The sequence below is a fragment of the Argentina silus genome (assembly GCF_951799395.1).
Source record: "Argentina silus genome assembly, chromosome: 2".
NCBI lineage: Eukaryota > Metazoa > Chordata > Actinopteri > Argentiniformes > Argentinidae > Argentina > Argentina silus.
In genome coordinates, this window is record NC_139656.1 from 28,122,698 (window position 1) to 28,145,246 (window position 22,549).

Consider the following 22,549-nt stretch of genomic DNA (forward strand, 5'->3'; position numbering starts at 1 on the left):
GATGGTTGGTTGTCAGTGTGAGTCAGTGGTCAGGAGGGTTGCCTTCAGGCCTGTCTGACTAACAGCTCTCACACGAGTCACAGCAGAGAGGTTCTACTAGTCATCACTTACAGTGTACCTCATTGTCCTCTCTAGGACATGGCTGAAACAATAGCAGGCCCTGTCTTGGAAGAATACTCAGTAGATGTGTCATCTATCGAAATGGTCTGAAATGGTCATTTATCTAAAACATCTGTGCCTACATGAGGTTATCTACGGCAAGGATTGATGGTTCTAAGCATCCATGTTGATATATGTTCCCAGTGGATGAAATACAAGTTACGTTAAACGATAACATCAGATTGGTCAACATGGGCATTCAATAGTCTTCCGTATCGTGTGATAAAATATCGATGTTAATCGATATTTCATATCAAATATGCAAACACGTGCAATCATGTCTTACAGAGAGGATGCACAGTAGAATAATTGATTGGTAATTTATTTATTTATTTTATAAACTTATCGAGGACGGTACATGCCCAGGTGTGCTGTTAGCATGTTAGCCTGTTAGCAGACCTCCAGCAGGCTCTCAGTCCAGAGGGACAGGGCCAGGTTGAGTCTGTCCCCGTCCGACGGCAGCTCTAGCTGGGCCATGGGGAGGCGTTCGGCCCCCTGCAGCTGTCTGAGGGCCTGGAGGTGGGAGAGAGGGAAGCGCAGGCCCTGGGGCTGGGGGAGGGGGGAGGGAGAGAGAGAGATAAGGCTCACACAGGGCCATATCTACTGACACAGGACAGCGGTCAGGAGGTAATGTGAGACATGCAAAATAAAGTAACTCTAATGTATGTGACTGACAAAAGGAACAATGTCTAAACTCAGTGAGGGAGCCCTATTCAAGGCCAAGGCCATACATTCTGAAAAAGGCCAGTCAGACGAAGAGTCCAATACATAGTTGGTGTGGAAGTGGCAGGGATGTGTTGTGCTACCTGAGAAGATTCCTGCTCCTCCTCTTCTTCATCACTATCATCATCATCGCCACCACCACCATCACTCTCTCCCATCATGTGTTTCACCCGTGTGTTTCTCAGAGTGTGAAACACAAAGACCACCAACTCTGGGGCCTCATCCTAAACAGACAGACAAGCAGATTGACAGGGTCAGTACTGTAGCAATCACAAGAACAACAATGTACACCATTATCTCAGGAACTCACTGTTCTCTCCGGACAGGGCTCCACTGTAACCAAGACGTGATCTTTGAACCTCATACACACTGTATCCTCCAACGCAGGCATCTTACCAGCTGTGAAACACACACACACACACACAGATTCTAGGTTTGATTTTTGTCTACACATATGTCCATGCACTACATCAGAGTAGTGAAGAAAGCTGTACCGAAAGCAGTGTTTGCCAACTTCGGTTGCACAGCACATAAATTAATTGAACTTGATAAGAGAGTTAATCAAGGTGACCAGTCTAACACAAGCCTAGACACAGAGATAAACTTACAAAACATCAGATTTTTTTCGGAATCTATCACACACACACTCACCTGGCGCGACGTCTTCCTGGTCAAGCGTGTAGGGAGGCAGTCTGCTGGTGACAAAGTCTCTCCTCATGTCTGTGGAGCGCAGCTCCCGCTTCCCCTGCTCCATCTCATCTGCCAGGCCCCTCAGGTAGGTGGCCAGCCGCTTGCTTGTGTCTGGGGTTCCACTGACACCCTGGAGACACAGACACAGACACACACACACACACACACACAGACACAGACACACACACACATACACACACACACACACACACACACACACACACACAGACACACACAGACACACACAGACACACACAGACACACACACACACACACGGTTCTCTGTGGCTCAGTTGGTAGAGTATGGTGCGTAGAGTATAGGTTGTGAGTTCAATTCCCACTGGGACCATATATACTGAAAAAAGATTTATGCACTCACTGCAATGTAAGTCGCTTTGGATAAAAGCATCTGCTAAATGGCTTATAATAATAATATAATAACTCACTCACTCAATTATAGCACATTCACTGATGGTGGACCATTCCAATTAATTTGATCCATCCAGTGTTTCCATTCCTCTTACGAGGTAGCCTCTCCTCTGCCTAATTTACATTCTACTTTGGTGTCGGCCCGCTGTAAGCCATCTGGGAGTGAATCTGGAGGACGCACTCGCTCCATCACACGGTTAGTGAAGAGTAAATAGTTGCCGTTCCCCTACCATATGTAGTCTGGGAACAAGTCCAGACGCAAACCCTCACTGATGAGGTAAGATGACATTGTGTTCATCACTGCTTGACAGTGTCTATCCTAACGTGCACTCTTCCAATCTGCTGGTGCAGATAAGCATGTCTTTCAGACCAACCTTGTCCGGAGCTATTACAGTTCTCTCTCGTTCTCTCTCTCTCTCTCTCTCTCTCTGCACTAAGATGATATGCATGACAGAGCATAATCTGTGTCACTGAAACTGACGGCAACAACAAAAACAGCCAGGAGGTTTATGGGATTGGATTTGGAACAGAACGCAGATGGATATTTCTGCATATTTGAAAATACTTCTATAAAACCTCCTCGATTTAGCTACTGTCTACAGCACTGTCAGCATAGAGGATATGATGCATCTATTATAACAATAATAATATATACCATCTGTTTCTTTTGTGTAACTTACAATATGTAAGTGGCAAGCACACAGCTCAAAGAAGACGCCGCCCCTTTCCACAGATCTAGGATCAGATGACCTTTCCCTTAACCCTAACCTTTTAAAATAGTCCATATTTATGTAGCCCGTATTTAGTTTTTAGTATTTAATGCTATAATTGCACTGTCTGCCTTACCTTTTTGCACCTCACCTAACTGCAAAGACATTTACAACTGCACCTCGCCTGTATAAAATACTGCTAATGTTGTATGTTGTATGTGTATGTTATGTGTGATACCCCTATGTCTGTATGCTACTTGGAACCTGAATTTCCCCCTGGGATAAATAAAGTTTCTATCTATCTATCTATCTTTTGTGCTAGCTGTCCAATCTTGCTGCACGCGAGATTATAACTAGGACCACAATGGAAATAAATCACTAGACTTTGTGTTTTTTAATCCTCGATAATTTTGTATGTGTGTATAGCTGGCTTTGCATGGCTGAGGCAACTCTGTGTATTTTAAACGTGTCAAATAAAGTCATCAGTTCATTCATCCCTAACCAATGGTAAAGGTAAGACACATCTGATCCTGGACCGATGGGGAGCGGCACCTTCTACCGACTCCAACACGGAGGCTGGGCTTTACCATCAGCAGCCCCCTGGGCATGCCTGCTCGCATTGTGACGTCACTGTTCATGGAGTCAAACAGGAAGCCGGGGAACACGTCCAGCAGGAAGTCTCCCCACGACCTGAGGAGGACAATGGCAGAGGAGGACCACACAAAGAGAGAGAGAGAGAGGGGAGGGAGGAGAGGAAAGAGAAAACAACAACATAAGCTCCTAAAGGTTGAACATCAAGAGGATGACTTCCTATGGTTTAGAATGAGTGAATAGGGAATGTTAATAATATAATATAATAATAATATGTGTCATTTAGCTGACGCTTTTCTCCAAAGCTACTTACATTGCAGTGAGTGCAGACATTTTTCAGTATATATGGTGCCAAATATGTGTAAGAACATGCTGACACATGCATCCCGTTCTTGTTTCGTATCATGTCATTGGTATGAGGACAAGGAACGCGCAAACATTCAACAAGAAAATGGTAACAACTACAGATCATCATCTCCTTCAACGTCATTACTACTTTAACGTTAATGTATGTCATTTTAATGCAGGGACTCCCTGGAACACAGTGACCTGTGTTGCTGGGTGGACTATACCGGTTAAATCAAATAAATTAGATGTTTCTTTCTTTTCTTTATCTCCTTTTAACTGTTTTTTTCCCACCATACCACTGATGTTTACCCATATGTTAAACAGACAAATGTATGTCCACAGCCCCCCCCCCCCCCGGCACTTTGAAACTGTGGGGAGGAACTGGACACAGCAGCAGCCACGGGCCTCACGTACATGTTCTGATAGGTGCTGAGGGTCAGGTGGGTGGAATGCTCCACTCCCACGGGGGTGTCCGCCTGATGGATGGTTCCTCTGGGAAAGTACAGCAGATCACCTGGCTATATGGAGACAGAAAGGTGTTGTTGTAATCAATGGATAGACTGGTGGTAGGGCCGTCCTAACCCTGGTGTTGTTGCTCCGGTACCTTCAGTATGATGTCGTGGGTGGGGCTGCCGAGGTGCTCCTCAGGCTCCAGGCCGTACTCTCTGGCCAGGGGCACGGTGGGGCTGTAGAGACGCCAGTGCTTCTCCCCCTCCAGCTGCAGAATAAACACCTGGACACACACACACACACACACACACACACACACCAACATTGCATTACTGACAGCTCACCAATGTCAACAAGTCAACAACATCATGGCTCGTGTGACTGACCTTTATCATGAACAAACATACTAATGCACTTCATTACTGAGCAACAGCAGTTGTGCCCTTAAGGGGGGTTAAGTCTCCAGTTTTTTGGGTTCCATTTAGGGTTGTACCTCAACGTCGTCGTGGTGCGGGGGCAGGCCCTGGGACTCCTGTGGTGTGATGTAGACGTTGGAGCCCACCAGGGAGCCAAAGTAACACTCCAGCTTCTCCTGGATCCGCCACAGTTCATCCTAGAGACAGACAGACAGACAGACAGACAGACAGATAGACAGACAGACAGACAGAGACATTAGGTGAAAGCTCAGAGAATCCAATGTGCAAGAGAGAGCAAAGAGTCCAATATGCAACAGGGTCCCATCTACGGACAACACGATATCTATTCCTTAACGGAAAATGGGAAACACAACTCTACTAGCACTTTCAACTCAAAGATCTCCAACCTATCCCGGTTGGAGAGTTATCTTTTTCAATAAAGACTTATCTGAATCGGAGCCAAATAATACCTAGTAGTCACCAAACCACTTCTCTAACCATGGGATAATACTGCCACCTAGTGTTGTGCTGGCTAGGACCTACAGTGCCCTGCGTAAACAATGGGACCTCAAAGTAATTGTTTGATTTCAAATCCAAGCTTCACTACCATGGTTTCTTCTTTCCCTTCAAAAGTTTGGATTCGAAATCCAAAACTTCAAAAGAAGTGATCTGCACACTACTTGTCCTGTAGGACTTAGTCACCTAACCATCAAGACCTTGATGACCTAAATCAGGCGTGTTAGCGCTGAGCTGGGACAAAAGCCTGCGCACACACCGGCCCTGGAGGACCAGGAGTGAAGAATACTTTACAACACCCCCTATAGTAATATATGCCATTTAGCTGACGCTTTTATCCAAAGCGTCTTACATTGCAGTGAGTGCATACATTTTTCAGTATATATGGTCCCAGCGGGAACCATACATACACATTACAATGTATCTCACCTTAAACCTCTGTGGCTGGTGGAACTGGATGGTGGCCTTCTTCTGGTCAAAGGATTTCCTCAGCTGGCTGTAGATGACATGGCCCTCCTTGTTCAGCACTATCTTCTTCCCCTGGACACAGCGGCAGACATTGAGGTCTCTGGCGTACTCCAGCCCCTGGGAACACAGGCCCTTCAGGTCTGAGAGCTGGAACAGAGACTGGTAGTAGGAGGCCAGGGCTGGGTCAGACCTCTGGAGGTGTAGGGGCTTCTTCTCCCAGTAGTCCTGGTAGAACTCCTCCTGCCCCATAGGGGAGATGAGGCTTTGGAACAGGCTGGCTGGGGTGTCGAAGCAGAGGGGGGACGGGACGCCACCATTGGGGACCGTCTTTCTTTGTTTGGCGGGGATCTCTCCGTCATGGTCACCCTTCGTTAAGGGTTTGGTGGCTGTTGATCTCCCTTTCTTAGGCATCTTTTACTGAGGGGAAGGAAGGTCATGTGATCAGGCTGCTCCTTAGCCCAATCTGTGACTAGAATTATATACAGATACACAACATCCACATGGAAATATAAATATAATCCTAGTCACAGATGGGCCTAGCTTGTCCTAGAGTGTTCTAGATTCAATTGCAGTGACTTCCATGAACTACTTTTTTTTTTTTTGGACATAGTAGGCTAACTACTAGTAACAGCCTGTCATTTTAGCAATGGTGTATGTAATGTATGCAGCTGGAATAACCCTGTATGACGAGCTAATAAGAGACTGACCGAGCATGCTTTCCACAGCAAAACAGATTAAGATTTAATTTCCATGACTCACACGATAGAGACAAGATGACAGACAGCACTGAGCACATTAGCGAGCTTGCTATAAGCCTTCAAAGTAAAATAGCCAATTTAGCAAGCTAGCTCCTTGGACATTGGAGTGATTCTAGACACGCTGGTAAGGCAACACACTTTTTATACTGTCGCGTTTGTCTTTGGACACAAACCAACATCAGAGGACTTGGAAGAGGTGGGGGGATACGCAATACCGGGTTCGTAAAAAAATAATCAACTTGACAACATTTCGGAACACACGCAAATATTAACACACGTGTTTTCTGTCCCGTCGGAATAAAAGTTCGATAAGAAACAAATTATAATGTTTTGGTTCCGAGTGTCAGTCAGTTTTGTGTGAGAGATTTAACTAAATCATATTTAATTCATCATGTGAACATACGAATGACAGGCTAATAATTATCTAGGCTACTCAAGTTGTTGGCAAATGATACTGTGAAATATGAGCCAATTCACAACAATATAGACATATGATACAGGACTTTTTATTGGGTGACATTTGTCTGAAATACAGTAAAACAAGCAGAGAATTCTCTGTAAAGAGCCGACTCTATCACAACAGGTTAACCAATAGCTTGGTTTAAAGTAAGGGAAAGGTCGTGAGTGAGATGTCATTACAAAGGGAGATGTGAAGTGCACTAATGAGAGTGGTCATTGACTTCAGCAGTTAGCTGCCCTATAATCAAGACCAAATGTCCAGTACACCATTAAACAAATAGAAAAGTATCTTTATTTACAAATTGGCTCTTTCAATGTTTTCATAACATGATGAATAGAAATTCCATCTCTCTTTAGCATGTCTGTGAGACATCTGGATCGATACAGCTGCATGTTGTAGTAAACCATAAGCAAATCCTTCAAATATCAGACTACAGACTACTACTGTGTGAAATATAACACACCACCATTATATGGTGCCCAAATAGAAAAGCCACAATAACCCATCTCCCAACCAAAACATTACATTGAGGAACTGTGAGACAACTGTCAAAATATGAGGCCACTTGACAATGCCAAATTGAAGTTCTATGAACTGTTGTGTTTTTTGTGGAGGGAGGCAGGTACGGTGTTTTTGTTGGATTAAAAAAAACACAATGTATTTTTGTAGACAGAAGGGAGGGTGAACTCTGGTCCTTGGTCTGCTGGCCCTCCACTTCAGTCAAGACAGAAGGTGTGATCTCCAGACTTGGACCCAGTCTGCTCTCCTTCACTGGGGGGCATCGGTGACCCCTGACTGGGTGTCCATATCAGGGAGTTCCAGTTTCTCCCACTCTGTCAATTTGAGGGTTAAATGCTGGGCGATCTCATTGGGGTCAGTGTGCAAAGCAGCTGGGACGTCCTGTAAGATAAAGAGAGGGAAACAAAGTAAATAGTAATGTCTCCAAGTCATCCATGTATTTATAGGTTCTCCTATAGGTTCTGCCTTGCTATGGCTGTGATATGGTGAAATTACCAGTGGAGTGACATCTGTGTGTTAGGGGAGATGTATATATATCCCGGCTAAACTCAGTGGTTGCGAATGTACACAATTTCCACGGTTAAACTGTACACCCCCCCGGTAATGTGGACAGAGAGCATGTTTGAACTGCGCTAGGTCAGTGCGCTTACCACTCACAGTTGCGGTCGAGATCAGGTGCGCTCCATCACTGCTCCGAAATGACTGTCCAGCCATGCAACTGTGTAAACACTTGTTCCTGTTGCCTTGTCCATCACATATTACATTGGGCCTACTGAACTGTACACTAATTATCGCTTGCTGAATTTCCATATACGCTACGGACCGATCTGATCAAATGCAGATAACCATGGATGGATAGTGGATAGGCAACTTGCTCATGAATGAACAAAAATCTGAATGAGACGTGCGCGTGCCAAGACGAAAGTTTACACACAGCAGCCTAGTTTTGTAACACCGCGTATCCCTCGTGAGCGGTTTCCTCTATTTTGACAATTACCATTGGTCCATGATATCAACTCCACCCACCCAGGTGAAGCCGGCTTGCAAAACGTGCGCGTCTGCTGTCTGTCACAAATAACTCCTCACAGCGTGCAGCAAACTCAAGGAGTGACTTGATACTGTAGCTGGAGGATTTACACGCCTAGTTTTTAATCTTATTGATATAAATTCCAAACTTGGTTTAAGACGTCACATTTCATGCCAGTTCATGCGATCTCTGCCCAGGTAGTAACAACTGTTGTTCTGGTGCGGGTCAGGTCGGATCACAATTGCGCAGCGGTGACGAAGCACTCTAGCCTACCACAATTCAAACATAAGTCTCTGTCCACATCAACCAAAGGATGAATAGATTAATCGTGGGAAATGTATACATTTCAATATGTATACATTAACCACTGAGTTGGGAACTGTATAGATTAACCAGAATACTTTCGTTTACCGTTTTCCAACATTTTCCATAACATAATGCATATAGCATGAATGTTTTGGACAATTTATCTTAAACCATACTTCTGGACAATGTATAGATTTGCCTGTGTGTACGTATTTCCCTGTCCTTAAAGGGGCAATCTGGGATTCAATAAACATTTCTCCCACAACTTTTTGGGGTAAACAGCTAAGGGACGGGGCTGGAGAAATGTAACCACTCTCAATTTCATTGGCATTCCATGAGATCAAAATGATAGTTCTAACCATGTTTTGAAGCTATACAATGTTTTGTTTACAACTACATTGTTTGTAAACAATGGAGTAAAACAAGCTTATATTTCAGGTTCTGAGGGGTTAAGACTTCTGCCTCTGCTGGCCGCTTGGCACCGCCATCTCTACAAGGACGTAGTGGTCGCTCTGCTCGGTCGCGGCTCTTCTCTGTCTTGGCGCCCCAGTGGTGGAATGAGCTTCCCACCACTGTCAGGACGGCAGAGTCCCTACCTATCTTCCGTAGACTAAAGACCCATCTCTTTAGGGTACACCTGGGCTCCTCCTCCTCAGACCTCTGCACCTTCTAACACCTACATTACCAGAACAACTTTTGTTTTAAACTATCGTATGTTTTACTTACAATGACTGTTGTATAGTTGATTCACTTGCTTAGACAAATGTACTTATTGTAAGTCGCTTTGGATAAAAGCATCTGCTAAATAACTTCAATGTAAATGTAAGACTTAGAGGGTTCTATTCTTCAAGAATCAATGGACACATATAATTCATTTAAAAGTCAAAACAATGATGTACTGTACTAATCCCAGATTGCCCCTTTAGAAGAAGAAGCAAAGAAAAGGAAAAAGAAAGGAAATCTTACCTGCAATTCTGAAATCTTACTTTCCCGAGTACTGAACTCTCTGAGCATGTAATTATTTCCAGCCTGTAAGCAAAACCAGTGAAAAGGGTCACTCATTTAATAAGCAGCTATTTCCAACGTCAACATTTAAGTGATCATTATAAAATGGTCATCATATCCTATCACCATACATCATAATAATAATAATAATATATAATAATAATAATAATATATGCCATTTAGCTGATGCTATTATCCAAAGCGACTTACATTGCAGTGAGTGCATACATGTTTCAGTATACAGTACCAGTCAAAAGTTTGGACACACCTTCTCATTCAATGGTTTTTCTTTATTTTTATTATTTTCTACATTGTAGATTAATACTGAAGACATCCAAACTATGAAAGAACACATATGGAATTATGCAGTAAACAAAAAAGTGTTTAACAAACCAGAATATGTTTTATATTTTAGATTCTTCAAAGTAGCCACCTTTTGCTTTAATGACAGCTTTGCACACTTCTGGCATTCTCTCAATCAGATTCATGAGGTAGTCACCTGGAATGGTTTTCAATTAACAGGTGTGCCTTGTCAAGAGTTAATTTGTGGAATTTCTTGCCTTCTTAATGTGTTTGAGACCATCAGTTGTGTTGTGCAGAGGTAGGGGGCGGTACACAGTAGAGCCCTGCGCGGGACTGTTTTCTTCATCCCGCTCCCGCCCGCTCTCACTGAATTTCTGACCATTACCGCCCGCGACCGCAGGGTGCGTGTTACACTCCCGCCCGCTCCCGCAGTGTGTATGTCCGCTCCCGCCCGTGTCCGCAAAACTCTGAGAATTTCTGCCCGCACAATAATAGAGATGCATTGATTTTGTGTCTTCTCCCGTCCCGCCCGTGTCCGCAAAACTCTGAGAATTTCTGCCCGCACAATTTATTAATACACAGGACAAGATGTTATAATCCCTTGTGCCATGATCCAAGGTAAAACAGATGTAGAAGGCCAAATCAAACCAACAAAGCGAGTGATATATCCACCATTCGATGCAACACCATAGCAAACATCAGGCTACGCCGTCATAGGTCTACGGAGTCATTCCTCAGGTGGTACCATTCACCGGTTACCTACTCTAGCCAACTGAGGTAAGCAGCATGTCATTGGGGTTATCAAGTGGGCACCTTCTGTCACCGGTGTTTCGTTAAGTTAGGCCCACGACACCTCGAGAAGGCTTAACTGTGTAGTCCAGCGTCCTGGAAACACCCCCCTCAACACCACTACCTCAATACTATCTTTAACTTAAAACCCTACAACCAACCTATCAGCCTACCCACCCCATCAGTGTGTGTGTGTGATGCCCTATCTAGGGTAAATGTTTTCTGTAAGGTAAGGGAACGGTGTATGTGGGGGCCTAAATAGTGTGTGCATGTGTTTATGTTTATGTCTTTATATAAGTGTAGATGCAGGGATTCAAACCCTAATTTAGGGTAGAGGGAAGGGTTAGAGGTGGTCGTGTCATAGTGTGGTGGGGGGGGTTAGTACTGCTAGCCAGTGTAGGCTAGCCATGAAGTTGCACGGACACAAACATTCCCCCACAACATAAATAAAGGGCACACTCACCCCTCCTTTCCCTAATCCGGGACCGTATCCACCCGGGGGCTTCCCCACCTCTAACCCTTCCCTCTACCCTAAATTAGGGTTTGAATCCCTGCATCTACACTTATATAAAGACATAAACATAAACACATGCACACACTATTTAGGCCCCCACATACACCGTTCCCTTACCTTACAGAAAACATTTACCCTAGATAGGGCATCACACACACACACTGATGGGGTGGGTAGGCTGATAGGTTGGTTGTAGGGTTTAAGTTAAAGATAGTATTGAGGTAGTGGTGTTGAGGGGGGTGTTTCCAGGACGCTGGACTACACAGTTAAGCCTTCTCGAGGTGTCGTGGGCCTAACTTAACGAAACACCGGTGACAGAAGGTGCCCACTTGATAACCCCAATGACATGCTGCTTACCTCAGTTGGCTAGAGTAGGTAACCGGTGAATGGTACCACCTGAGGAATGACTCCGTAGACCTATGACGGCGTAGCCTGATGTTTGCTATGGTGTTGCATCGAATGGTGGATATATCACTCGCTTTGTTGGTTTGATTTGGCCTTCTACATCTGTTTTACCTTGGATCATGGCACAAGGGATTATAACATCTTGTCCTGTGTATTAATAAATGCTAAAGCTAGCTTAGGCTAGTGACTGTTGTGAATAGAGCAGCTGACAACTAGGGAAAGACCTTGTGACAGAATGGAAAGACAGCTGACAGGAGGAAATAGACCCCACCGGGGCGGCATTGGGTTAGCAACTCAATGCTGCAGTAACCAAGGTTGTATAAACCTAGTGGTTACACCCTACCTAGCTACAGAAACGACTTTGAGAAAAACACCCCTAGAGTCTGCGAGAGCGGGGGCGGAAGATGACTCATCTATGGCTAACATGGTTATTGACTCTGGAACGGACCTGACTACGAGTAGGGAAAACATGGCTGTGGAAGGCACTAGATCAGAGATGGGTGGGAAGAAGCTCCAAACTTGTTCATGCGGCTGGCAAAAGGTAACAACTTTGAAGGGTCTTAGAATCCATCAAGGGAGGAGGAAGTGCTTGGTAGAGGGAACACAGGGATCCCGCATTGACAATTATTTCCTCAGAAGTATGTCAAGTCAGTCGGTTGAAGTCCAGCGGCAGGAAGTAAACCACAGTTCGCAGGACATCAGCACCCCTGAAGTAGGTCCTAGCACTGAAGAAGACAGAGAGACCAGCCAGCCCAAAAGGGAAAAGATTAGTGCCCAGAAGCCGAGAGTTAAATGGCCAGGGGCTTCAGAAAACAGGGTATGGGAAGGTATCAACAGTGACTTGAGTAGGATTTTAGACAAGTTGAAAGGTACTGCCGAGAGTAAACTGGAGAAAATGGGCGATATTATCTATGATTATGGAGCAGAAAGATTTGGCGTGTCCGAGAAAAAGAAGAAGACAGGTACTGAGGTAATTAAATCTAGGCGCCAACAGGAAATGGATAGACTTATCAGGGAGAGAAGACAGCTCAGGAAACAGTGGAGGAAAGCTACAGAGGCTGAGAAGGAAGGGTTAAATAGGCTGCAGGTAGATGTGAAGGAGAGACTGGCAGTGTTAAGAAGAGCAGAGAGCATTAGGAAAAACAGGAAAAAGAGAGAGCGAGCTAGAACAGCATTTTACAAAGATCCATTTAGATTTGTGAAATCGTTATTTAGTAAGGGGAAAAATGGTAGCCTTAGGGCTCCAAAACAGGAGCTTGAGGGACATCTGGAGGAAGTGCATAGAGACAGAGAAAGGTCTAGACAGCTACCCCTCCCCCCTGACATTCCACCTATTGGAGAGATAACCAGTCAGTGTGACGATAGCCCACCTAGGTGGAAAGAGGTACAAGAGATAGTAAGGCGGGCTAGGGCGTCTTCAGCCCCAGGGCCCAATGGAGTCCCTTACAGGCTGTACAAGAGTGCGCCAGATGTGCTGAGGTTCTTATGGACATTGATGAAGGTAGTCTGGAAGAAACAGGTTATTCCTAGGGCATGGCGTAGAGCAGGGGGAATTTTTATTCCCAAAGAAAGAGACTCTGTAGACATTAGTCAGTTTAGGCCTATAAGCCTTCTTAATGTGGAAGGGAAGGTTTTCTTTAGTGTGGTGGCACAGAGGTTGTCTAGTTACTTAGTAAAGAATAGCTTAATTGACACTACGGTGCAAAAGGCTGGAATTCCAGGCTTCTCCGGGTGCTTGGAACACACCAGCATGATTTGGAATCAAATTCAGACAGCTAGACATGAGAAGAAAGACCTTCATGTGGTATTTTTGGATCTGGCGAATGCTTTTGGGTCAGTACCGCATAGTCTGTTATGGGAGGCGTTTGACTTTTTTAAAGTGCCAGACAGTATAAAGAGGTTAGTTAAAGCTTACTTTTGTGACATTCAACTCTGTTTTACTACAGCAGAGTACACTACAGCTTGGCAACAGCTAGAGATAGGCATTATGGCAGGCTGTACAATTTCCCCTTTGGCCTTTACCATGGCAATGGAAGTCATAATCAGAGCCTCGAAATGGGTAGTGGGTGGGGAAAGGTTGCAGGGAGGGCTGCGCCTCCCACCAATCAGGGCTTACATGGATGACATGACAACTATGACATCAACAGCCCCTTGTACTAGGAGGCTACTGGATAAACTAAATAGCAACCTAGAATGGGCTAGGATGAAAGTGAAGCCAAGCAAGTCTAGGAGTATCTCCATTGTCAAAGGGAAGATAGCTGATAAAAAGTTTTTCATTGGTGGGGAAGTGGTTCCAACAGTGTTAGAGAAACCGGTTAAAAGCTTAGGAAGATGGTATGACGCAAGCCTCAATGACAAGAGTCAATGTGAGGAGTTGAGGCAGGAGATGATTCAAGGCATCAAAGGTATAGATAAGTCAGGGCTCCCAGGCAAGCTAAAGTTGTGGTGCCTACAGTTTGGATTGTTGCCTCGGCTGATGTGGCCACTGACAGTTTACGAGGTTCCCATATCGAAGGTTGAAAAAATGGAAAGGTTGATTAACTCTAATATTAGAAAGTGGCTTGGAGCCCCGCGCTGTCTGACCAGTGTGGCCCTGTATGGAAAGGGCATGCTAGAGCTGCCGATTTCTAGTCTGACAGAGGAATTTAAATGTGCCAAGGCTAGACTGGAAATGACTCTAACCCAGTCAAAGGACCCAGTTGTTAGAAGTGCAGCGCCCATAGTTAAAACTGGAAGGAAGTGGAAGCCTAAAGAGGCAGTGCAACAGGCACAGGCAGCCCTTAGCCATAGGGATATCATTGGGCAGGTTCAGCATGGACGTGGAGGTCTAGGGCTGTGTGCAGGAAAACCTGTGTGGAGTAAGGCAACAGCAGTAGAAAGGAGGAAACTGGTAGTGGAAGAAATACACAGACAGGAGGAGATGATAAGATGTACAAGGGCGGTGGCACAGGCAAAACAAGGCCAGTGGGTAAACTGGGAGAGTGTAGTGAAGAGAAGCTTGAAGTGGAAGGATTTGTGGAGCATGGAGGATGATAATAGGATAATAGAGATGCATTGATTTTGTGTCTTCTCCCGTCCCGCAGGAGAAAACACGTAAGTTTTTTTTAGCCGCCCGTTCCCGCCCGCAGCAAAGTTCAAACCGCCCGCTCCCGCGAGATTTGCGTTTGCAGCCCTCTAGTACACAGTTCTATACAGTGAATAGCCCTATTCGACTACTGTTCTAATCCATATTATGGTAAGAACCACTCAGCTAAGTAAAGAGAAACGACAGTCCATCATTACTTTAAGACATGAAGGTCAGTCAATCTGGAAAATTTGAAGAACTTTGAATGTATCCTCAAGTGCAGTCGCGAAAACCATCAAACGCTATGATGAAACTGGCTCTCATGAGGACCGCCCCAGGAAAGGAAGACCAAGAGTTACCTCTGCTGCAGAGGATAAGTTCATTAGAGTTACCAGCCTCAGAAACTGCAAATTAACAGCACCTCAGATTAGAGCCCACATAAATGCTTCACAGAGTTCAAGTAGCAGACACATCTCAACATCAACTGTTCAGAGGAGACTGCGTGAATCAGGCCTTCATGGTCGAATTGCTGCAAAGAAGCCACTACTGGGGAAGAACAACAACAAGAAGAGAATTGCTTGGGCCAAGAAACACAAGGAATGGACATTAGACCAGTGTAAATCTGTACTTTGGTCTGATGAGTCCAAATTTGAGATTTTTGGTTCTACCCGCTGTGTCTTTGTGAGACGCAGAAAAGGTTTGGGACGAGTTGGACCGCAGAGTGAAGGCAAAGCAGCCAACAAGTGCTCAGCAGCTCTGGGAACTCCTTCAAGACTGTTGGAAAACCATTCCAGGTGACTACCTCATGAAGCTGATTGAGAGAATGCCAAGAGTGTGCAAAGCTGTCATCAAAGCAAAAGGTGGCTACTTTGAAGACTCTAAAATATAAAACATATTCTGGTTTGTTTAACACTTTTTTGTTTACTACATAATTCCATATGTGTTGTTTCATAGTTTTGATGTCTTCAATATAAATAATAAAAATAAAGAAAAACCATTGAATGAGAAGGTGTGTCCAAACTTTTGACTGGTACTGTATATGGTCCCAGCGGGAATCGAACCCCCAACCTAAGCGTTGTTAGCACCATGCTCTACCAACTGTAAACCAGTGAAAGGGGTGACTCATTTAATACACAGCTATTTCCAACGTGAACATTTAAGTCATCATTATAAAATGGTCATCATATCCTATCACCATACAATTCCCGCTGGGACCATATATACTGAAAAATGTATGCACTCACTGCAATGTAAGTCGCTTTGGATAAAAGCGTCAGCTAAATGGCATATACAATTGGTTATATATATTATAATATATTATATGGCATATATTATATACAGTATTTGACCTTCATGCACATCCATCAACTGGTTTTGATGGTTAGGGTTAGGTAGCCCACTTGCCTCGTGATAGAGCCGTGTGTCGTTTATTCGGATCAATACTCCGTCGACTCGCAAGAAGAACCGCAGCAGCAGGAAGAAACTGGTTGGCATCACTCTCTGCATCACACACACACACACACACACAAGAAGGTAACAATAAGTCATTCTTCAAGTGTCCTCACACCGAATGACTCAGCCTCTCCAGTAGTCTTAGTCAATGACTCACTGGCTTGAGAGGCAATGACCTTGAGGTCTGACAAGCCAGAGGTTTAACATCTCAGATAATGCATTATACATCAATCAGACAAAAAGGTGAATAATCCGTTTTAAATCCCTGCAGAGTCTGACAAGGACATTACGGTGGCTGTTCTGCACGGGTGTGCAGGTGGGGACCAAGCGTGTCATGAGGTAGCGCCCGTTCCCGCCTGCGAGTGACACTCACAATTTTGACACTGATCATGGACACGCCGTGGTCATGCAGCTCGTCCTCAAACAGCAGGACGTCATCGAAGAACATGATCTGCTCCCGCGCCTTCAGCTTCTCCATGTCTATACGCTCCTCTGTTTCCCTCACCTTACGGAAGAACAGCAGAAAAAGGGGATCCTCTCAGACAATGACGTTTCATCAGTGGTTTCATTAAAACAACAGCAGAAAAGGGGGATTCTCTCAGACAATGACGTTTCATCAGTGGTTTCATTAAAACATGTGCCAGCGTGATTGATAAGAACAGTCCTGTGGCAGTAATTTGGTAATAAGTGTCTGAAGTGAATGAGATGTTATATTTCCAGCTCCAGGTGTGACTCTCACCCTCATCTGTAGGTCCTCCCCTAACAAGGTGCCTCTGTAGTCTGTGGTGTAGGTCCAGTCGTAGCGTTTCACCACCTCTTTGGAGTGCTCTGAGTCGGCCCTGACGATACACAACCGTGACCAAGGACAAGTTCGGTAACTAAAAGCGTCATTCTAAAGGAATTGATGACCAAGCAATTTCTGCAATGCTACTGCTTCTGTGCACTACACTGACATATAATCATCACAATAATAATACTACATTCAATTTGTACAGCGCTTTCTCATGGACTCAAAGCACTTAACATGTCAAGAATATGAAAAATTTCAAATAAGCAGTCACGTGACCGTAGCTTCCCACAAGACTGCTCAACTGACCTTGCCGGTTTGATTTGAGTTGCTTCTCACCTGCTCTCCTGCCATTCCTGTGCACAGGCAACTTTCACCGAGTCCTGCATGTTGTTGACACGTTTCAGGGCGTCTATGGCGTTGAACTCAATGCCGTAGCCATCTGAGTGCTGGATGCGTAGAATGTTGTCCCCAAACAGCATCTCTGGGAGCGAAGGCATCTGCATCTCCTCCGCTAACCTGGGGCGAAATGGGCAATGTTGGACCTAGCTCCAATGCCACATTCAAAAGGGCTGCTTCATATCCATACAGATTAACTTTATACCCATCATTGCCCGACGCCACGGTGTAGACCATATATAAAATAATGGCAGTTTCCATATATGGCACTCTGCATAGTGGGCAGGTAAACCCATAATTGTAAACGAAGAAGAGGAAAGGCAATTTGCAATGCGGAGTGCCATGTTTTCAGTTTTCCACCGTGGCTTCAATATAAAGTTAATCTGTAAACATTTCATGGGGCCGGAGAAAATCTCAGATGATGGAAAGTATGTGGGTATTTTCAAAGCTGGCATAAGTGATTCTGAAATAGGTAAGGATACTCATGTTGAATTAAGCCGCAAGCCAATACCACAACACTTCATCACATGAAATCATATGGGAATGTGGAAATCATCGTTGGAGCTACATTAGACCCTGACCTAATAACCTTGCAGCTAGCAAGTTAGATAGCTAGAAAAAATTATTTGACATATACTAGTTGAGAATTGTATAGAGCCTGCAAAGGGTTACTAGGTTGTTAACATAATAGGTTGTGTAAGACTTTATCTGACACCAAAATAGCGAGCTAAACAGTTTCTAGGATGGAAGGATGAGGAAGAACTTCACCTCTCAATGTCCTTAGATTTCATGATGTGGGTTTTGGCAGCAGTGACTTTCCATGGTCCAAACGTGAAGTCCTGCTTGCTGCTCTTAAATCCATGGGACATCATGGCTGACAAGTTGGCAAACATCAACTAAAAATACACACATACTCATGAGGGGCATTAGCAAAATATCACTATTAACAGTTAGCAATTTAAAGCACCTATCCGTGCCCGCTACCTTATTGCGACTGCCGGGGGGCTTGACTCCGAGGCACAAAATCGTTTTACGCACGGTCAACACTCGATTGCAATACCTCAATGCAAACCTGAAATCCTCTACTTCCATACTACCCAGAAACAATCTTTCGAAAACAATAAAACTGCGATCCGCAGTTTAAGACGAAAACATACCCGACCATGTTTGCTGATGCACCGATATCCACACTTCGTGTCTGGCAACAATTCATTGCGCCGCAACATCACTACTAGACAGGTGTGATTGTGCTGCTCAGTGAGCGATAATGTGGGAACGTCGGTGCGTCAACAAACATGCTCGGGTATAGGATTATACTCACAACATCCCAATATGAATGTAATCCCACATATGGGGCTAAGGAGCCTGGGACCTCAGGTTACAGCTATGCAAAATGTGACACAAGGGGTCAGCTAGCTACCCTGTTGTTGGTGCAAAAGGGGCATAGACTTATTCATTACGGGGTCACCGACAAAAATGTTATTTGGATAATGTGTTTATATTTTTAGGTGTTTAGCTAGCTGGCGCTGGATAGTAGTATTAGCTAGTAGTAGCCCATAAGATATTCACTAAATCGACTAGCTACGTAATGTGCAGTTCTGTACTACTTGGTAGCCAATCAAAATCTAACCCTTAAAGACCAGTTTTCAATGGAAAGAAAAATCAAACGTTTGATATTCAATAGATGAAAACACATCTACTTACTTCAGTATTTTGATTATCAACTAGCGTCCATGAAATGAGGGTTACACAAAAAGGCGTCCGATGTACATTTCATTCAACTATTCTATGGTTCCAAGCGTTATTGGATGTGCTTGGAGAGATTTTTATTCATGAGAATATATATATATATTTGTACTATGTCCTGGTTGTAAAATTGTAAAGAGAGAGACTGACATTGACTACAGTTCAACGTGTATGACAGCTTATTGATATTTTATTATTTACATTGTGGAGCAATTCTGGGCACACAGAATTGAGATGCTGACATTCAATCCTTAGCTTGTGACTTAAGTCACGTCACAAGCTAAGGACAGCTGAGATTCAATATGTTTCTATTATATCATCACACAGGGCCTCTAGGGCCCACAATTGCATATAGATAATTATTCAGCATTTATCCACTCCCTGTCCATTTTCCATCCCATCAGGAGAGCATTAGTTCTATTTACAAAGTGTCAAAATTCCAAGATATCCTCAGTGATCTAGTGAACTGGAGGGTAGCTCTCTTGGCTGTCCTGGTATGGCAGTGTAGAGGCAGACTGGGTGATGGTCCCCCAGGGTTGAGTAAACCTGGGGGACAGTCTCAGAGGAAGGAGCCACACCAGGCTCGTTGGATGAACCAAGAGGAGACAGGCGAAGGACAATCTCTGGAAACAAAGGAATGTGCTAATGATGTTTAGATGTTTGTGTAGACCAAGTACACTATATCAGACTAATACATCACAAAAATATATCACAAAATATTTTAAATATTTAAATAGCCCTGCCCTTTAAGCTATAGGCTAGTAGTATATTTATGACACAGCTACTATACTGTACTTGGAAATGTCAAATTCTATTTTCTAATTCATGTGCTTAGTTGATATGATGTATGTTTGAAGTGCAGAAAAGAAAAATACTTACTGAAATGTAGACACATAGTGATCATAAGGATAAGGACCATTACAATGAATAACACTGCAACACCAATTGCAGTCAATACTGCATTCAGTGAAAAACCTGCAACAGCAACAAGAATTTTGGAAAAAAGAAAATATTGACAGATCCACATATCCAGGAAATATCAAGAAAATTAATAATAATGATGTAATTATTATGGTGATAATTATCACCAAAATATAATTCAAGTCTGATGTTAGTATAGTCTATTGTCTAAAGAGTGGTGGAATATCACAAGACAATTTAATGCCTTGACTTATCAGCATTTTCGAACTGACTCTTGGCTCTCACCATTACGACTGGCAGTGTGGTTGACAGTGATGGGGTGGCTGAGAGCAGAGTGATTGACCCAGCAGGAGTACAGGCCAGTTTGGTGCGGTCCAGAAGATAGAGGCAGGAAGGAGTGGAAGGTGAAAGACCCGTCTGGTTTGACCTCTGTGTGCCTGTCTGAAAGTGTGGTGTTTAGGGGCTGGCCTTCTCTGAACCACACCTGCTCTATGGCCTCTGGGTAAAAACCCTGAGAGGAGCAGAGCATGATGGGTAATCCACTGGACTCCTCTGATACAGACACAGACACTGTAGGAGGAGCTGGACATACAAAGCAGGGGGACACACTGGTCAAAATTTGAGTCATAAACAGTAGGTGATGTTAGGTGGTAACAGGAAGTGTCGAAGTTTAGATTTTTACATAGATTAAACCACTGGCCAATATTCGGTCTTCAGAGATTTCTGACCTGTTACATGAAGATGTATCCTACGTTGTGAGAGGGTTATCTCAGGTGGAGGTGCAATTTTGTTCAGTTCACAGGTGTAAAGCCCAGAGTCATGTATCTGTACCTTCAACAGCAACAAAGAGATCTCTCCAGTAATATTGTTCCAATTCATTGTTATGTTGTCTTTGCAATTCTGACTTAACCACTTTTTTCTGTTGTACTGATAAAAGCAAAGTGTCTCCTTTCTTTTCATATTTGCCTGTAAAATGTCTTGGTCTTCTGGGAAGTAGTGGTGGCAGTTCATAGTCACTTGATTTCCTCTGTGTACAAATACTGTGGTGGGCTCCTCTGACATGGCAGACAATGTACATGTAGGTGTTGGTGTGGTCTGTAATCCTGGAGAAAAGAAATAGATCAATGTTGAAATGATCAATCTAATAAGAATAGGATAAATTAAAAAATAATAATCATAATTAAAAAATGCTTCACTGTCCCATTACTTACGCAGGGCACTGTCTAAGTAAACCACTCAGCCCTTGCTACTTATCTAGGTATGTGTAGGGTGCATCCCCAATGCCTACAGTTTTTAGATACATACGATTGAGGCAAATCTCTCTCAAAAATCTATTTCCAAAACCCTAACCCTAATGAAAGCCTTTCTTGGTTATAGAATCATATATAAAAATGACACTGTGTATGCCTTCAACCATATTTAATTAATACTTGATTTTTAAAAAAAAATGTATAACCATGAGTATTTACTTTTCTTCTTGTGTCCAAATGCAGAAAATAGTGAGGCAAGGAGCACTGTACCTGAGTGGAATCTCAAAAGCATCACTAAATGAAACAGGAAAAAGCAGAGCGCAGACATCTATATGGAAAAAGAACAACACACAAACAGAAGATAAGATTCCACGCTGACTTCGGGGTTAGGGTTAGAGCTAACCTTAACCCTAACCCTAACCCTCATCCTACACACACTCTGGTTAGAAAAGTGGTCATATTGTTTCACATTATGAGTGGGATGACAGACATCAGACATAAGCAACAGATTATTATTCGTTTTTAATTTTTTTGATGATAACATTTTGGTTTAAAACACAAACGTACATTAAGTTACATTAGGCATCCTGATCATTTTATGTTGGTCGGTAGAGCATGTATCGGATACATTGAGACAAATCTTGAATACAAAATCCCCTCTCTTTCTAATCCACATACCATAATGCAATTAATTGTGAAAATATCTTTTCACAAAACACATAAAAAAACAAGCACGCTTTGATACTTACCATTGCTGTTCTGAGTTAAATGTTCTTGCTTTCACTCTCTGGAGATGCATACAGCCCAACACTGACATACAATACTGACGTCTTTGTTACTGCCTCAGTCACGTCTATCTCTCCGGTGGCATTTCCTCTCAGAGCAGTTTCAATCTATATTGATTTAACCTATTTACTCACACAGAGGAAACAAACTGAGGCCAAGGCCTCTTTTTCAGGTACCAGAGGAGCTGAGGGGTGGAAGGTGCCTTTTTGCATGTTTGGGGTCAACATTTTTTATCTGTTCCAGAGGTTGCATACACTGCCTTATGAGTTTACCTCAAACATGTAATCAAAGCAGTCAGGAACATGTTTACCAGTTTTAGACGTACTCTACTGGTGTAATTTAAGCATGCAGATACAGTGTTTAGTAGTTGAATATTGAATAATTTAACCTGATTCCTTATCTGCACACTTTGTTTTAAGGACTAGTGTTTTAGGTTAGTTAGTTATTCATTGATTTAGTTTGTCACGACTAAATAACAACAAGGTTGAAAAACATGCATTTAGACCTGGTTAGCCACTACCCTCTATCCTCTCCTCTTACTCACACATATCCTCATTT

The 22,549-nt window shown here is 43.6% G+C and overlaps 3 protein-coding genes across 6 annotated transcripts; all 3 read right to left on the bottom strand.

Annotated features, from left to right (window-relative positions):
• Positions 1-483: 483 nt before the first annotated feature.
• On the bottom strand, positions 484-6,538 carry riox2 (ribosomal oxygenase 2). 3 transcript variants are annotated; one of them, XM_083665540.1, is made up of 10 exons: positions 6,397-6,538; positions 5,462-5,917; positions 4,594-4,713; positions 4,255-4,383; positions 4,065-4,168; positions 3,299-3,401; positions 1,534-1,702; positions 1,193-1,281; positions 966-1,106; positions 484-708 (listed from the first exon to the last, which is right to left on the bottom strand). In XM_083665540.1, the coding sequence occupies exons 2-10, from the start codon at positions 5,909-5,911 to the stop codon at positions 550-552; spliced, it is 1,464 nt and encodes a 487-aa protein (XP_083521666.1). In that variant the 5' UTR covers positions 5,912-5,917; positions 6,397-6,538; the 3' UTR covers positions 484-549. The 3 variants fall into 3 exon arrangements, with proteins under 3 accessions (XP_083521666.1, XP_083521665.1, XP_083521667.1); XM_083665539.1 differs by having other exon boundaries at positions 6,260-6,534; XM_083665541.1 differs by lacking the exon at positions 6,397-6,538 and adding an exon at positions 6,208-6,266.
• A 210-nt stretch (positions 6,539-6,748) lies between these two features.
• tiprl (TIP41, TOR signaling pathway regulator-like) lies at positions 6,749-19,057 on the bottom strand. The gene is made up of 8 exons (XM_083665534.1): positions 18,993-19,057; positions 18,057-18,184; positions 17,229-17,408; positions 16,842-16,941; positions 16,476-16,607; positions 16,055-16,150; positions 9,537-9,599; positions 6,749-7,618 (listed from the first exon to the last, which is right to left on the bottom strand). The coding sequence occupies exons 2-8, from the start codon at positions 18,179-18,181 to the stop codon at positions 7,487-7,489; spliced, it is 828 nt and encodes a 275-aa protein (XP_083521660.1). The 5' UTR covers positions 18,182-18,184; positions 18,993-19,057; the 3' UTR covers positions 6,749-7,486.
• Positions 19,058-19,195: 138 nt separating this feature from the next.
• Positions 19,196-22,082, bottom strand: LOC310801468 (uncharacterized protein). Of its 2 annotated transcripts, XM_083665511.1 has the most exons (6): positions 21,955-22,082; positions 21,476-21,533; positions 20,684-21,058; positions 20,241-20,537; positions 19,914-20,009; positions 19,196-19,657 (listed from the first exon to the last, which is right to left on the bottom strand). In XM_083665511.1, the coding sequence occupies exons 1-6, from the start codon at positions 21,955-21,957 to the stop codon at positions 19,485-19,487; spliced, it is 1,002 nt and encodes a 333-aa protein (XP_083521637.1). In that variant the 5' UTR covers positions 21,958-22,082; the 3' UTR covers positions 19,196-19,484. The 2 variants fall into 2 exon arrangements, with proteins under 2 accessions (XP_083521637.1, XP_083521638.1); XM_083665512.1 differs by lacking the exon at positions 21,955-22,082 and having other exon boundaries at positions 21,476-21,605.
• Positions 22,083-22,549: the final 467 nt, after the last annotated feature.